This window comes from Micropterus salmoides, unplaced genomic scaffold (assembly GCF_014851395.1).
Source record: "Micropterus salmoides isolate LMB-PRFRI ecotype aquatic unplaced genomic scaffold, ASM1485139v1 Ms_hic_scaffold_8, whole genome shotgun sequence".
NCBI classification, from domain to species: Eukaryota; Metazoa; Chordata; class Actinopteri; order Centrarchiformes; family Centrarchidae; genus Micropterus; species Micropterus salmoides.
In genome coordinates, this window is record NW_024044570.1 from 33,151 (window position 1) to 49,615 (window position 16,465).

At 38.9% G+C, this 16,465-nt stretch overlaps 1 protein-coding gene across 2 annotated transcripts; it reads right to left on the reverse strand.

The window, feature by feature from the left end:
- Positions 1-3,265: 3,265 nt before the first annotated feature.
- LOC119893200 (tetraspanin-8-like) lies at positions 3,266-14,488 on the reverse strand. Of its 2 annotated transcripts, none has more exons than XM_038705187.1 (9): positions 14,298-14,480; positions 12,700-12,765; positions 12,488-12,604; positions 11,765-11,839; positions 9,211-9,306; positions 6,872-6,985; positions 6,756-6,794; positions 6,564-6,647; positions 3,266-5,082 (listed from the first exon to the last, which is right to left on the reverse strand). In XM_038705187.1, exons 1-9 carry the CDS (start codon positions 14,358-14,360, stop codon positions 4,939-4,941), a joined length of 798 nt encoding a protein of 265 aa, XP_038561115.1. In that variant the 5' UTR covers positions 14,361-14,480; the 3' UTR covers positions 3,266-4,938. The 2 variants fall into 2 exon arrangements, with proteins under 2 accessions (XP_038561115.1, XP_038561116.1); XM_038705188.1 differs by lacking the exon at positions 3,266-5,082 and adding an exon at positions 5,818-5,877 and having other exon boundaries at positions 6,471-6,647; positions 14,298-14,488.
- Positions 14,489-16,465: the final 1,977 nt, after the last annotated feature.

The following is a 16,465-nucleotide window of genomic DNA, read 5'->3' on the forward strand; positions in this document are numbered from 1 at the left end:
TTAATACTTAGCAACATTAATGAAAGTACTGAAATAACTCTTGAGGACATAAAATGGCGGCTCAAACTTCAGCAGGGATTTATGTTTTTGTTTTTTTGGTGGGGGGATAAAACATGCATCCAGACACACAAACACACACTGTATAAACCTCCATTAATCATCATATTTATCTAAAAAATAATATGTTTCCTGTTTTCAAACCCGGAGGAGCAGCCGGCCGACAGTTTGTAGTAAACAGCTCCACCTGCAGGATGAAAGAGGAACATTAAAGGGCAGGTTCACCTGCTTTCATGTTTCAATATACTCACCGTCCTCGCACAACTTCTCTGTGAGAGATGGAGAGTTGAAAGTTTTCTGAAGTGAATACGAGGCTTCAGCAGGTGGACATCTTTAGTCCTGGTAGAAAAATGTGTTTGTCCCGTGTTTATAACATCGGCTGATGCGTCGTCTTGTTTTTAGAAAGGTCACAGAAATAGTCTGAATGAGGAGCGTGAAAGAACATCCTTAACTCCACCTGCTGACCTTTCAAATCCGCCTGATTTTGAATGTGCTGTTGATTTACACTGTTGGCCCACAATGCAACAGAGCGAGGAAGAGGAGGCAGCAACATTTTAAAGTGAGTTCTGGTGCCAAAAACGACGGGATACTTTCACTTGATTTGACTCCGTCTGACTGTTGAAGCCTCAGATTAGCTTCAGCTGAACTTTTACTGTCCTCCATCTCGGAAAGAGTCGCTGCTTCAGGGTCGGCGTCGATAGGAGGGACGAAGAGCGAGCAGTAACACTGACCCAAAACCACAAAGTCAATAACCGAGTGGCTGCAAAATGATAAGTCACAAAAGGTCCAGTGAAATTTGAAAGTGTAGAAGAGCTGTTTCAGATTTCTTTTATATATATTCCCAGTCAGCAACTTGCAGTGAAGTGAATTTGGTGCAAACTTTGAAAGCAGTCCTCAGTTTTTATTCTGTGCTTTCTTAATATAGACGGGGAGTCGGAACCTGTCCTTTAATAACGTTTATTAAATCAATAAATCTCTCACTTCATTCAGAGCTGCACACTTCGTTTAAAGGAAGTTTAAAACCTGAAAATTAAAAATGTTTCCGGTTTTGTGAGAAGAAAAATATAATAATAAAAATAAATCTGAAGCTGCCGTTAAAGTCAAGTTTAGAGATTTTAAAAAATGCTGATATAAAACTAATGAAGAAGAATAATAATTTATCTTATTTATCCAACTATGGAAGATATTTTGTTTATAAAAATATAAAACACAGAAAAACTCACATTGGAGAAACTGAAACCAGGAAATGTTCTGACATTTTTGATTCACGATTGCTCCGTTTTTCAGTCTGTAAATTAACTACACTCTGATATTTGTAGTTAATTCTTTTCTTTTAATTCCTAAATTTTATTTAGTTTTAACAAACATCAGTTTGTTAAAAATAATCTGGAGAATCAATTAAAACGTTTAACAGCAGAAATATTCAGAAATCAGGCTGCAGCAACATTTATTTGAAACATCAGAAAATTAGACGCCTTTAAATCGCTTGTTTTGTCATCAAAACAGCAAATTATTTGATTTACAAAGATATAAAATGGAAAAAACAGCAAATCCTCTCGTTTCAGAAGCTCAAAACAGATTGTTTCAGATATTTGTGCTTAAAAAAACTTAATTTCTGTCAATATCTTTTGTGATTTATTTAATTGACTAAGTGTTTCAGCTCTAAATATAATAATGGCTTTCGCAGTGTTGTGCAGCTGCTCCTTCATCCTCCTCTTCCTCCACACGGTTTTTAACACACACACACACACACTCTCTCTGTTCCTGGACAGAGAAGTAAAAGCATGCATGTTTGATTTCTGTAAAATGCTTTGTTTGTTTTACTTTCTAAGAGAAATGGTAAATAAAAAAACAACTGAACAGCAATTATTTAATAAGTTATATTCACATGGCGGTGATGGAAATCTGTACATGAACGAAGGTTTTCTGTGTACTTTGCTGTGTACTTTTACTGTGTTTTCCACCGGGCCTGTAGCTCCATTAATCTCCCTGCTTACTGATAAAACTACAGTGACATTGTACAAAAGAAAAACATCAAGACGGGACGTTTTTATCTGCCTTTCGGGGAAACTCTGCGCACATAGAAGAAAAGCTAAACGCTGTCCTGTTCAGTGTGGAATAACAGAAAAACTAAAACATGTGGTTGAAAAGGAAAAAATAATCAGAGCACTTTTTTTTCAAAGGTAATTTTTTAAACTGCTAGTGTCAAAGTGTTTTTTGTAAAAATAACAATTATAATGATTTACACAACGCATGGAGGTGTCGCACACATTGTCGTTATTTCACATGCACAATGACATTTTTACATTTTACTCTCTTCAAAATGGGTTTTTACAGGAATAAAAATATGCTTTAGGTAAGTAGAGGAGAAAATAAAGTGCACGCATTCAAAGGATAAGTCTGGCGATTTAAAAATTTGTTATCAAAATATCTCACAAAAAGACTCAAACCAGCAGAGAATATACAGGATCTCACAAAAGTGAGTGCACCCCTCACATTCTTGTAAATATTTGATTATATCTTTTCATGAAGAAATGACACTTTGCTCCAGTGTAAAGTAGTGAGTGTGCAGCTTGTATAACAGTGTAAATCTGCTGTCCCCTCAAAATAACATCACACAGCCGTTAATGTCTAAACCGCTGACAACAAAAGTGGGGACACCCCAAAGTGAGCAGCTGTTTTAGGGAATTACCTGTTTAAACATTAAACAGGTAATCTATCTGCTAGGATTTTTCAAATTTGTGATTGAACCGCCAAAGAGAGAGACATAAATTGTGGGCAAGACATGCTGCAAATGAGCTGCGGCTCGGATTCAGTGAGGACTGCAGCCTTTATTTACACCAATTAGCCATAACATTACGACCACCTGCTGGTCACGATCTCCAGCCATGCTAGCAGCTCTGCAAGGCTACAAGTTATGGTGCATTTGTGGTGTTAATCAAAAATTATTTCCCCAACTCGGAAAATTAATGTGTACGACCCCTCAAAGTCTTTTTGGTACATGAGTTGTCAAATTGTAATCTAATGTATTGGCCTAAAAAAAAAACACTTCATCTTAAGGTGAAATTATTTTTCTTGCGACCCCTTGTGAGGATCCTGACCCTCATATTGGAAACCACCGGCATATAGGTCGACTCTCCCCACAACATGTTAGAACATACTGATGATTTACTCTGGAAGTACATCATTAAAGAAATACATACATTCCTTAGTATTTCACACAAGAGTTTTTTATTGTTTTTATTTCTGCAAGTCTTTGGAAATGTCTGCTCACAAGAATCAAACAAGGCAAAGAACAGAAGAAAAATCAAAAGTATTTCCCTTTTCCCCACTTTTACAGACATTAATCGGCTTATTCATCTAATAAAGTGACTGTTTTTCTCCCTTTTTACTATATATAAAAAAAAAAATATTAGGCTGTCTAAACCTCACAACTCCAAACAGTACGTGCTTTTAAAGCTTCATCAACATGGCAACTCAAGTTTTTTTTCCCAAAAGAAAATCCTTGATTTTTCAATGTTCCCAACAGGTTTTTACATCTTGCTCTACGCTCTAATGTGTATTATTAAAAGGTTTATTTAGGACAAACGTAATGATATGATGAACAGAGAAAGTACACTGACATTCCCGAACACAAAGTACCGGATGTACATGTACACAAAAGTGCCATGTGTCAAGTCAAACAGTGAGTCCAGGTTTGGGAAGAACTTTACACTGTCAAAAGTGTTTAAGTCTACAGCCAAGCTAGCAGCTCAAAATTATTATTTTTTCATATAAGTGCTTCAGCAGGACAAACAATGCTCCAGGCACTACGAGGCCATATGCTGCTGTTTTTTGTACATTTGTTGAACTAAATGAGGAGTTAAGGTTTTAAAACAATCTTCAGTAAAAGTGCAGCGAAAGAAAAACAAAAGATTGAAGCTCTCCTGAAAAAGGTGTGGAATGAAAAGAAAGGCCAGAGAGGCAGTTGGTAAAGATTTCTGCACGATCAAGTGAAGTTGATGTTTGTGGTCGATGAGTCACGAAAAAACCCTTTAAATTTGGACTTTTTCTATGAAGTTTGGCTCTAATCCTCTAAAGTGTAGAAAATTTGAGATTAAAGTAAACATTTTGACCTTCTCACAGCTTTTTAGGGTTTTCTTTTGGTCTTCTCTTTTGTATAACATACATGACACGAAAACTGTCAGAAAAAAGTATAAATTTAAATATTCAACTCAATGTTTTTTTTAATTTTGCATATTGAGAGATGTTTTCTTGATTATGTTGTATGCAAACGAGGATTAGGGCCAAACAGTAAAAAAAAAAAAGGTCTGCCTTTCGACATAGAGACATTAGTCTTAGAGAATTAGTGTCTCTACATAAAATATACTGTTGAGATCTAAAATTATTTTGTAATCTTGACTTAAACATTTATGTGTCTCCAGAAGAGGATTTTAGAGCCAAACGCCTTAGAAAAAAAAAAAGTCACAATTTCGATATTAAAAGTACTTTTGTAATGTTTATCCCACGGTGGGCAAATTATTTTCTTCTAAACTTAAACAACAACTTTGCTTTGAGATCGAAATGAAATCCTTGCGCCCGCCTTCTGACCAATCAGATTCACTCTCAACTAATAACATAACATTGCAGATCTGTTTAAAGCTACTTCACATGAAAAAAAAAGAAATTATAATAAAAAGAAAAAAGAATCCCAGTGGTGTTTTTGTTAAAGTTTCTATCAGGTTTCCATTGATCTCAATGGAGCCAACCGTCCAGACTCCTCACAGTAACATAAGGCACTTTGGACACACAGTCTGCATAAATCGCCTCAACCTCAAGAATAAAACACAAACGCTCTGCTTCCTGAACATCAAGCTATCAGCAGGTGGCGGTGTTCCTCCTCTAGTAAGGCGGTGGGGGGTTGTGCAGCTCCTGGTATTTGGGAGGAGAAGTGGTGAAGATGGTGGGGACAGACAGCAGGATGGTGGGTCGGTCCGGGTAACGCATCTGGTGAATCATGATGGAGGACAGAATCAAGCCCAGCAGCTGCAGGGAAACAAAGAGAGGCGAGTTAAGTTAAGTGCTTCAGCTTCAAAACTGCCGTTATTCAGGAAAATATTACCGTCTTCTGTCCGTGTCGCAATCATCAAATGATAATCAATTGAAAATGCCATAAATTTCACGTCGCCAACGTGAGAGTCAGCTGATTTCTTGGTTCCTTAAATTATTTAGGTTTTTTGTTTAAAGACTCAGGGATATTATGAAAAAGCATTTTCTAATGTTGTATTGATCAAGAGATTCATAGAATTACACACAAAACACATGAAAATACGTTTTATTATAAATTAAACTCCAACAGTTTAAAAACATTTCATTAGTTCACAAATGTGAATATTTGCAGATTTTTTTCCCCCTCTGATTATTTTAATGTATTTTATAAAGATTTTGAGGTTTAGACTGACAGAACAAGCATTGTGAATGTGTCACTTTGGGGTCTGGGCGACATTTCTCACTATTTTCAGATTTTTTCTACGTTTAATGGAGAAAATAATCAGCGGATTAATAAATAATGATAAGTAATTAATTGCAGTCAGATCCAAAAAAATAATAAAAATAGTTGAACCTTAAACATCTAGAACAGTAAAATCCTGCTTTAACATGAATTTCATGAGTACATTTTCCTGATTATACTTACATACTTTCACTTAAGTAAAGAATCTAAATACTGGTTCCTGTTCCTCAACAAAATAAATATATTAATAGAGAAAGTGCTGATTCGTTCATGATTCAAATTAATTAAATCAAACATTTATTATAAGCCCTAATTAGCACTTGTTCCTCCTACGTTACTGAGGTCAGGGCTCGGGGAATACTCGTTAGTAACTTGATGGATCCATTTTCTTTCATGTCTGTCAAAATTTGTGTTGCAGTTGAAGCTTTGCGCCTCCTCAACCAAGCGTTTCAAGTTCTTTGGCATGTCCTGCTCAGGTGTGCAAACTGAAAATGCGCAGGTGAAAGGAAAAACACACCCACTTCGGTTCATTAAGGGAGCATTGCATCAGCTTCATACTTTCACAGATGAGTCACGATTCTACTGCGAATGGTAGTTTTTGCATTTCAAAGATATAAAAACAACGTGATGTCTGCTGAGGGTCTGTACTGAACAACCACGTTCCCTTACGTCTGGAGGATAGGATTTGCAGGCGGGGCGTCTCACACACACCTGCATCTATTGCAATTTGCATATTGCACTTGTTTAATATTGCCATAATATTTCTATTCATCGTTCCTCTTTTATAAGCCGATAGATGAGCTTCTAAGTTTTAGCGGTCGCTGAAGAGTCGCCTGTCTGCACATACAAACATGTTCATCATGCTACACGATGCAAAGTTTTATGTTTATGAACGGAGCAGCACGTTGACCGTAACAGCTGCGGAAAGGCGTGAAACCACGAGGCGTTTGAAATTGAGAGGGGACTGCATTACGTCACTAAATAAATTGTAAATTGTAGGGTTCTTGATGCTCACCGCCAGTATAGCCAGAGTGAAGATGATGCCGATCGTGATGTCAGCGATCATATGGACGTAGCTGATGATGATGGGGAAGCAGGTCTGCAGATGGGAGGAGAGAAAAGGTCACTTCCTGTTCACACGTGATATTAATTTATCTTCATACGATGTGTTCAGTCGGCTTTGAGTTAAATTAAAGGCTCCACTCACCTTGATGTAGATGGACCTCTGCTTCTGCAGCATGAGCAGCTGGAAGAAGGAAAACGTCAGTGAGCGGCCGTTTAAAAACACAGTTTAGGGAGATAAAGCGTTTGTTTGAAACTTACTCTGTAGGTCACAGTCTGACACTTTCCCTCCATCTCCTCCACCTGGTTGCACAGACAGGAGTCGGGGATGTCGCCCTCCCAGTCCTCGTAACTGAACAGACCACAGCAGTGCAGCTAAACACCAGAGAAGAAGAAGAAGGTGGTTAGTGATCAGCGTTTTCCTGTCAGTAACATGAAGAAGAGATTGTGTTGCAGTCTTGTAATGAAATGATGTGAAGCAAGGAGGGAGATAAATCAGTTAGTTGATAGTTAATAGATTATCAAAATATTAACTATGTTATTAATTTATTTTTTTAAAGCCAAAACTTTCACAGTTTAAGCTTCTTAAATGTGAGAAATTGCTGATTTTCTTGGTCCCAACCTGATGTAAATTGAATATTTGGGGTTTTCAGAATAAAACAAGACGCATCAATGTTACTTTGGGCTGTAGGATACTATCATAATATATTTTTCTGCGTTTTCTGATGTTTTACTTACCGGTTAGATGATTAATTGAGAACACAGTATTGTTACTAGCTGCCATATTTGCGCATTTAAACGGGAAAAGTAACAGTTTGCAGATTAAAAGATGAAGATTTCCCTTCATATTAAACTGTACATTTCTTTTATACCAACTGTAGTAACAGTCTACTATGACATCAGTGTTTAGCTGCATACTGTTTGCAGTTAGTCCTAGTGAAGCCAGGTAGGAAGTTACAATCGCTGCTTTGATGCTTAAAAGAGTTTCTATCTGCTCAACCGCTGACATGTGGGCTCACCAACGTTTGTTTTAAGCTCTACCGTTTCCTGAAAATGCTTTGTATTACTGGTGATGTTCTGTGACTAAAAGATCTGCTAGGTTTAGGTAATAAATTCAGACACTGTGTACGGGCGTTACTTGGGATGGCGTGCAGTGGAATAGTCACTCCACACAGACGAACTTTAAGTTGTTTAAACCCACAAAGCCTCGCAGTTCTGCCTGTGTGAACTTCTTTAAGATGTCACCATCACTGAGGCAACGGCCGCTTGTTTTAGAACATGAAACTTGACGAAATGTCTTATTCATAGTTTATTCTGTTAAATTAGCAGAATAAACCAGTTTAATTTGGGTGTTTTTTGAGGCTTGTGCACAAAAACTGCTTGTTAAGAAAGTCGACTGCACCAAAGTCTATAAGAAAAACAATGTGTTTAAAAACTAAAAAGTTTGTTCCTCAAGAAACTAACTGAAGATAATTTAATATGACAGATGTCACATTTGTTCCTCTGTTTTTTTGTTAGTTTTTTTTCCCACTTTCAGAGTAAAATGTGGAAGTTAAAGAACAACCCGGTGAGTGTCTTCCTCTTTAAAAAAACAGGAACTGATATATAATCCAAACTGCAGCGGTGACCTGAGCCGACTGTATGGAGACAGTTAACTAATCCACTTCCTCTTCGCTGCACTAAACTCTCGATTGATGCACATTTCTGCTTGGCGACGCGTCTGTCAGCCAATCAGACGGCTCGGGCCACAGCTGGCTGAGGAATTCTGGGAGTGGAAACTGTCAACAACAGCTTTATAGCAGGGAAGTAAACTGTTCAAACACGTAGCTCGATCTGTCCGCCTGAAGAGTCTCAGCTTACATGGCGATCCGTCTGTTCATCGGCCCGATGAGGTTGAGCCGTTTTGATTTAGCGAACACCAGCATCGTATAATTTGGATGTAACGTCAGGCGTTATTTCCACAGAAGTCTAACGTCAGAGATGGGGCTGCACCTTACCGGAGAAACGCTGATGAGCCCTGGTTAGAGTACTTGTTTTTCCACATTTCACGGCGCAACTGACGTTCAGCTTCTGGGAATACTTGTTTAACGTTACTACTTTACAATTACAACATAAGTTGAGCTCCACACCAAAGTGCCGACTTAACGTTAGCCCCTGATTCTTAAAATCAATTAATGTTGTCTATAAAAATGTAAAAAAAATAAAAATAAAAAATAGTGAAAATGCCCATTGAATTTATAACCATATGGTGATCTCTCCAAATGGCTTGTTTTGTTCCAACAAACACTCACAAAACCAAATGAAATGCAGCTGGAATAAGTGAATGTTTGTACAATTATTAAAATAGTTGCTAATTAATTAATTAAATTATTAATAAATGAATTGAACAGCTGATTCTCTCTTCAGCAGATCATGTAGTCTTCATTTGTTCGGATGTCCATTCTTTTAAAAAGGCACTTTTATGGTCTCATTAATATTTAGTTAATTTAATATGCAAATATAACCTTGTATCTCAATATGAGGACAATATGGAGCTCTGTCTGTGTTGTGCTGAAACCTCATAAAACTCTTTGGACTGTCTCTGTGTGTGTGTCTCTCACCTGTGTCTGAATGGCGTCGGCCATGTCCTTCACATCCTCAGAAGCTTTGTCCAGAGGCAGCACCGCGCGGAACTTTTCCTCCAAGAAGCCCTCCAGCTACAAACACAAAACACAGAGCGTTATCCTGGGATTACAGTAGAGCTGCAACCATTAAAAATCGATTAGCTGTTGAATTATTAAAATTAAATCGCAAACTATTGTGAGGATCGATTAATTGGTTTGACTAAAAAAAAAATTAATTAAAAAGTTCCAGCTTCTCTAATGTGAATATTTCCTGTTTTCCTTCCTCCTCCAAAACAAGATATTTGAAGACGCCATCTTGGGCTTTGGGAAACACAGATACTGAAGTAATTGAAAAAAATAAAATCGCCAGATTAATTCACAAGAAGATCATCGTTAGTTTCAGCCCTGGTTTAACAATTAAAACGCATAAAACTACTACTACTTTTCAAGGATATAAAACCTTATTTTTGATATTTCTTTTCAGTAATTAGTTGCCAGTGTCCGCATATACACACACACTTATTTTATTTATTTATTTATTTTTTTTTTAAATTGGCCAAGTCATTATTATACAAGTCGAGACAAGCAGGTCCGAGTCAAGTTTTAAGTCCGCCGCCAAGCAAAAGTACTTCTTAAACGACTCTACTTTTGAGTCCTAAACCAGTCATAATGTGCTCTTCAGCAAATTTAATATCGCTAAAAAGTCTTGGTCTCACTGGTAAAATACCAAGTGGCTTTCACTGTGAAGCAGCCAAAAGGAAATGCAATATGTATTTCTCATAAAAGCGCTGACTGATTCGAAAACGTCTGAGGGCATCATTTTTAAATCCGTCAGGGAGTAAAGAGTCAGAAGCCACAGGGAGCGGTTAGTTGAGGAGCTGCAGGCCGGAAAAAGACGACAGACACGTTTGTTTGGCTGCTGATGAATAGAAGATGTACTTTTCAGGTCGATCTGGTCTAAACAACAGAATCCACCCCAAGGTTTCCTAATGTTTACAACTAAACAGTCGCAGTGACCCCTGTGGGTTGTGCCGAGGCCTGGAGCATGATTCAGCACTATAAACACACTTTAATATATTTTGTACCACTGCTGAATTGTAAACAGCTGCTTTGTTGGATTTCCAACAAAGCAGCTGCTCGAGGGTTGATTTAAAAATCACACCTGCTGTTATAACCAGTAACCACAGGGGTCCTAAACATCAGCAAGGGCCGAAATCTTAAGGATTAAAACTTCAAAATGTGACTTTAATCTAGTTTTATTGGCATGAATGTAAAACAACAATTTTGCCAAAGCTAGAAATAAACAGACAATAAATAGAACATTTTCTACAGTTCATTAAATCACTATAAAAAATATAAATTAATTATATGTCTAAGATTCTCAGTCATCCAGGTCATAGTTATCCAACGAAGGTTAAAATCAAGGGCAACTGGACTTGGTTGAAGATACTGGAAGACGTTTCGTCCCTCATCCAAAGGACTTCTTCAGTTCTGACTGACTGGCAGGGAAACTCAGCTATTTAACCTCAGTGGGGTCGTTGGCCCGGGTCATCGATACCGCTGGTTCGTTAGTGTTCCTTGTTGCTGTGACGACAGTCGTTGAGACTACCTGTGGCCAAGACTGAACGACCATCGTTGGTATCTTCACCTGAGGCCAATAGGTTACGTTTGTTGAGTTTCCTGGGAAGTGATGAAAGGACAGCATTGTAAGTGGGGGATAAGTGGTGGCGTGGACCCCCTCCCCTGTTCAATGACGGCTTCTCAACCCTGGTGTAGATGCTTCCTTGTCACCTCTTTCAAACCATCCATCTTCTCTGTCTAAAATGTGCACCTGGTGGTCCTCAAACGAGTGTCCTCTGTCCTTCAGATGTAAGTAGACTGCAGAGTCCAGCCAACTCCTCAGGTCAAGACTCTGCAGTCGTTTGAGGACCACCAGGTGACCAGGAAGCATCTACACCAGGGTTGAGAAGCCGTCATTGAACAGGGGAGGGGGTCTACGCCACCACTTATCCCCCACTTACAATGCTGTCCTTTCGTCACTTCCCAGGAAACTCAACAAACGTAACCTATTGGCCTCAGGTGAAGATACCAACGATGGTCGTTCAGTCTTGGCCACAGGTAGTCTTAACGACTGTAACGACTGTCGTCACAGCAACCAGGAACACTAACGAACCGGCGGTATCGATGACCCGGGCCAACGACCCCACTGAGGTTAAATAGCTGAGTTTCCCTGCCAGTCAGTCAGAACTGAAGAAGTCCTTTGGATGAGGGACGAAACGTCTTCCAGTATCTTCAACCAAGTCCAGTTGCCCTTGACTTTAACCTTCGTTGGAGAGATATATATTATATATATAGTAAATAAAACAGTCAAAGTGTGTATGCGTGTTAAAAAAAAATTAACACTCAGATATTTATTTTACGTTAGCCAAGTGTTGAGATTATAGTTCAGCTCAAAAAAGAACAGCAAGCTGAACAACCTGTTCACAATTAAATCAGGTGAATCTTTTATTTGCAGTAGAACCAGCTGTCGAGCGTCATGCAGGGTTGTTACCTTGGGGCGGGCGACGGCGGCGGGGATCCCAGCTCGGAGCATCAGCAGACTTCCAATGACCATACACACCAGGAACTGCAGAGGTAGACGGGAAAAGAAGTTATTACACAATCATAACCAAAAATCCACAGATTGCATCACAGGGTTTCATTAAAGCTGCTTATTTCAGGAGACACATGTGCTAATACAGTGTTTCCCCAGGTCAAATGTCAGCTGACTAGATACTCAAGAAAATCAAGCAAACATACGCATCAAATAAAGGGAATCAGTCAACAAGACAAATTGAATAAAAGAGTCTTTGGCTGATTATTAAACGCTCCAACTGAGACCCCGTTTTTTTTAAAGTCACAGAGGGGAAATAAAGTGTTGGACAGGAACAAACCTGCAGCGCTCTGTTTAAACCAAACTCACAACAACAGGAAATGACAGTGTAAACACACTCTGTTCTCATTGTCCTCCTCAGGTGTGTGTTAGCAGCAGCAGCAGCAGCTTGGTTTGGTTTGGTTTGGTTTTCCCCTCAGAGTCACAAATGACCTAAATCTGGAAATTTCTTTTTTTCAAAATCACCTCAATCAAAAGCAGAGTCTGCTTTAGGAACATGAGGCCAGGATGTTTTTTTGTATGATGAAACGATTGTTAACAACAAGTTTGTGCCATGACCTCTTTTATTCTGAGGTTTCATCAGCCTGTACAGCTTGTGCGTCAGTTGATCGTCATACTCACCACGATCAGGGACACTTTGCTCTCCTTGCAGGCTCCATAGGCTCCCAGGATGGCGATCACCATCGTAACGGAGCCCACAATGTACAGGACGAGGAGGCCGGTGTCCCGACCCTCCAGCTGGAGGAAGAAGAGGCGATTGACAGGTTAATATGGCGAGGAGCTGTTTAATTTTTGTTCATTAATTACACGTTCAAAACGGTGTTTGTTCTTACGTCTCCATTGACGTTGGTGAAGACTTGAGCCAGCAGCGTGATCGTGATGATGACTGCGCCAACAAGCTGAAACCAAAAAACAAGAGTTTGATCAGAACTAAAAACACCACAACAATTAAAGCACACAGGAAGTGCCACTTTAAGTCCATCACAATCACAAGATAAATCTGATGGCTGCACAAGCCCCGCCCCCCCGCCAATGTTCCGCTTTTGTTCAAACTTGTAAAACTGGTTAACTTTAAAAATCGTGACATCGTTGAAGCTGCAAACTTATATTTGGTGCTTTTGATGAAAGATGACGCATCAATTATTTAAAAAAAAGGTTACTTTATTTATCGACTTATTGTTTACGTTATTTTATTATGCAGCACTTTGGTCAACTCTGGTTGTTTTTAAAATGCGCTTCATAAATAAAACTTCATTTGAAACTTTTAGTGGAGGTCGGCCGCCACAGATCACTGCAGGTTGTTTTATCTCTGCAGTTTAATCTTGTTCTACTTCTCTTTTCTAGGTTTTAGAGCTTTGCATGCTGGGACTTTGAGTGTTTGCTCAAGAAGCTGAATTTTGGATATGCTAAATATGAGTTTTAGGTAATTTAATGACAAGTGTCACCATTGCATAGTTTGACATGATGATCAGTCTGCTGGTTGATAAATTGATTGTTCAATGAGCAATATCTGCATCACAAATCCAGTATTGCCAACGCTCTAACTTGCACTTTGCAAAACAAGGAAACTGTTTGGAATGTGACCAACAGAAAAGCCTCTCTAAGTACTGTTAATAATTAAATAAGCTTGACTGTCAAATTAAAAAGTCATTTTGCCTTCAGACTGAAACCAGCAGAGAACAAAAAACAAAAGCAAGCATTTTGATCACGTTTTCAGTATTAATAACAAACATTTGATAGTTCCAGCTTCTTTTAGGACTCTTTGTCTTACATTATAGTGAATTAATTAACTTTGCATTGTTGAACAAAACATCTGAAAACATCACCTTGGAATTTACAACTGGCAGCTTTCACTAACTTTAGACAAACTAGACAAATTGATTGATAAATGAAAATGTTGAAACTACAGCCCTAACTTATTTACCAACAATGCTTAAAATAAAATAATTTTAAAAATATTACTTTTTTGTGTTTTAAAGTCTCCAAAACAATCCTGAGACATGAGACAGTCGATGACCGCACTTTTTTTTGACATTCACACATATAAACTCATATCACTGCGTATACACACATACATACACTAAACATTACGAACTATGAAAAAGATATTATATTTATTCAGAAGAAACATTTTGAACTTTAAAATCGGTTTGTTTGACTTTTCTAAGCCTCAGTTGAAGTCTGCAACGAGGATAAATATAAATAAACATGCAAACACTGCTGTTTTTCCTCATTAAAAACCTTACTGCTCAGTACATCAGCTGATTATTGACTAATTTCAGTATAAAAAACATATAAATCGCTGATAAAAGTCTAAAAACGGCGTCGTAAACCCGTCAGGCCCGAGCGGGCCCGACTGACTCCGAGCTCCACTACGCACTTTTTATTCCCCAGCAGAAGATAAAAGGCGGCCATTTTTTAACGAACTTACCGCGAATAAGATGTTAAAGACGGTGAAGGTGCGTTTGAGGCACGGGTTGATCTGGTGACCCATGTTTACAGACGGAAATACACCGAAAAGTTCAGTAACTTGTTAGTTTTTTAGACACGCGAAGCTCCGACTGCAGCGAAGGAAAGTGAGGAGGCAGCCGGAGGATGCTGCTTTTAGCTGCCAGAGGGAGCCCGGCGGGCGGGGTTTCCAGTAAATAACAAGGAGGAGGCGCCGGTGGGATGTCTGCTGAGACTTCCGGTGCCTGTTGTAACTGGTGGAAAGGGGGAGAGAAAGGGAGAAGGAAAAGGGGAGGGGAGGATGGGAGGAGAGGGAGAAAGGCTTCATTCCGGGAAGACGAATGGAAAAATCCTATTCAACTGATGGTGTGTGGGTGTAATTGGAGAGCCTGTTTGGGATTGGAGGGATGGGCGGAGTTAAATCCTGACAAAAATCCCATGGCCTGAAATCCCGGAATTTACTGACTTGAACTTCCTGAAAACTCATCATAACACCACAGAGCAGAAAAGGACGTACATCTTCTAAAGCATGATTTTTTGGTACTGGTCCCTGCAGTATTTCTGTGTCTCTTTGTAGTTGTTTTGTGTCTCTTTGTAGATGTTTCGTATCTCTGCAGTATTTCTGTGTCTCTTTGTAGATGTTTTGTATCTCTGCAGTAGTCACACTGTAGTTGTTTTGTGTCTCTGTGTGGTCGTGTTTTGTATCTTTTGTAGTTGTTTTGTGTCCCTGTGTGGTCGTGTTTTGTATCTTTTGTAGTTGTTTTGTGTCTCTGTGTGGTCGTGTTTTGTATCTTTGTAGTTGTTTCGTGTCTCTGTGTGGTCGTGTTTCGTGTCTCTGTGTGGTCGTGTTTTGTATCTTTTGTAGTTGTTTTGTGTCCCTGTGTGGTCGTGTTTTGTATCTTTTGTAGTTGTTTTGTGTCCCTGTGTGGTCGTGTTTTGTATCTTTTGTAGTTGTTTTGTGTCTCTGTGTGGTCGTGTTTTGTATCTTTTGTAGTTGTTTTGTGTCCCTGTGTGGTCATGTTTTGTATCTTTGTAGTTGTTTCGTGTCTCTGTGTGGTCGTGTTTTGTGTCCCTGTGTGGTCATGTTTTGTATCTTTTGTAGTTGTTTTGTGTCCCTGTGTGGTCGTGTTTTGTATCTTTTGTAGTTGTTTTGTGTCCCTGTGTGGTCGTGTTTTGTGTCCCTGTGTGGTCGTGTTTTGTATCTTTTGTAGTTGTTTTGTGTCTCTGTGTGGTCGTGTTTTGTATCTTTTGTAGTTGTTTTGTGTCCCTGTGTGGTCATGTTTTGTATCTTTGTAGTTGTTTCGTGTCTCTGTGTGGTCGTGTTTTGTGTCCCTGTGTGGTCATGTTTTGTATCTTTTGTAGTTGTTTTGTGTCCCTGTGTGGTCGTGTTTTGTATCTTTTGTAGTTGTTTTGTGTCCCTGTGTGGTCGTGTTTTGTATCTTTTGTAGTTGTTTTGTGTCCCTGTGTGGTCATGTTTTGTATCTTTTGTAGTTGTTTTGTGTCCCTGTGTGGTCGTGTTTTGTATCTTTTGTAGTTGTTTTGTGTCTCTGTGTGGTCATGTTTTGTATCTTTTGTAGTTGTTTTGTGTCTCTGTGTGGTCATGTTTTGTATCTTTTGTAGTTGTTTTGTGTCCCTGTGTGGTCATGTTTTGTATCTTTTGTAGTTGTTTTGTGTCCCTGTGTGGTCATGTTTTGTATCTTTTGTAGTTGTTTTGTGTCTCTGTGTGGTCATGTTTTGTATCTTTTGTAGTTGTTTTGTGTCTCTGTGTGGTCGTGTTTTGTATCTTTTGTAGTTGTTTTGTGTCTCTGTGTGGTCGTGTTTTGTATCTTTTGTAGTTGTTTTGTGTCCCTGTGTGGTCGTGTTTTGTATCTTTTGTAGTTGTTTTGTGTCCCTGTGTGGTCATGTTTTGTATCTTTTGTAGTTGTTTTGTGTCCCTGTGTGGTCGTGTTTTGTATCTTTTGTAGTTGTTTTGTGTCCCTGTGTGGTCGTGTTTTGTATCTTTTGTAGTTGTTTGGTGTCCCTGTGTGGTCGTGTTTTGTATCTTTTGTAGTTGTTTGGTGTCCCTGTGTGGTCGTGTTTTGTATCTTTTGTAGTTGTTTGGTGTCCCTGTGTGGTCATGTTTTGTATCTTTTGTAGTTGTTTGGTGTCCCT

Excerpts from the sequence above, each read along its gene's own strand:
- LOC119893200 (XM_038705187.1), bottom strand. The coding sequence starts at position 14,360 with ATGGGTCACCAGATCAACCCGTGCCTCAAACGCACCTTCACCGTCTTT. Across the intron at positions 9,307-11,764 it reads CCGCCGTCGCCCGCCCCAAG|CTGGAGGGCTTCTTGGAGGA; the intron begins GTAACAACCCTG and ends TTGTGTTTGTAG. Across the intron at positions 6,648-6,755 it reads AGAGGTCCATCTACATCAAG|ACCTGCTTCCCCATCATCAT; the intron begins GTGAGTGGAGCC and ends TCCCATCTGCAG.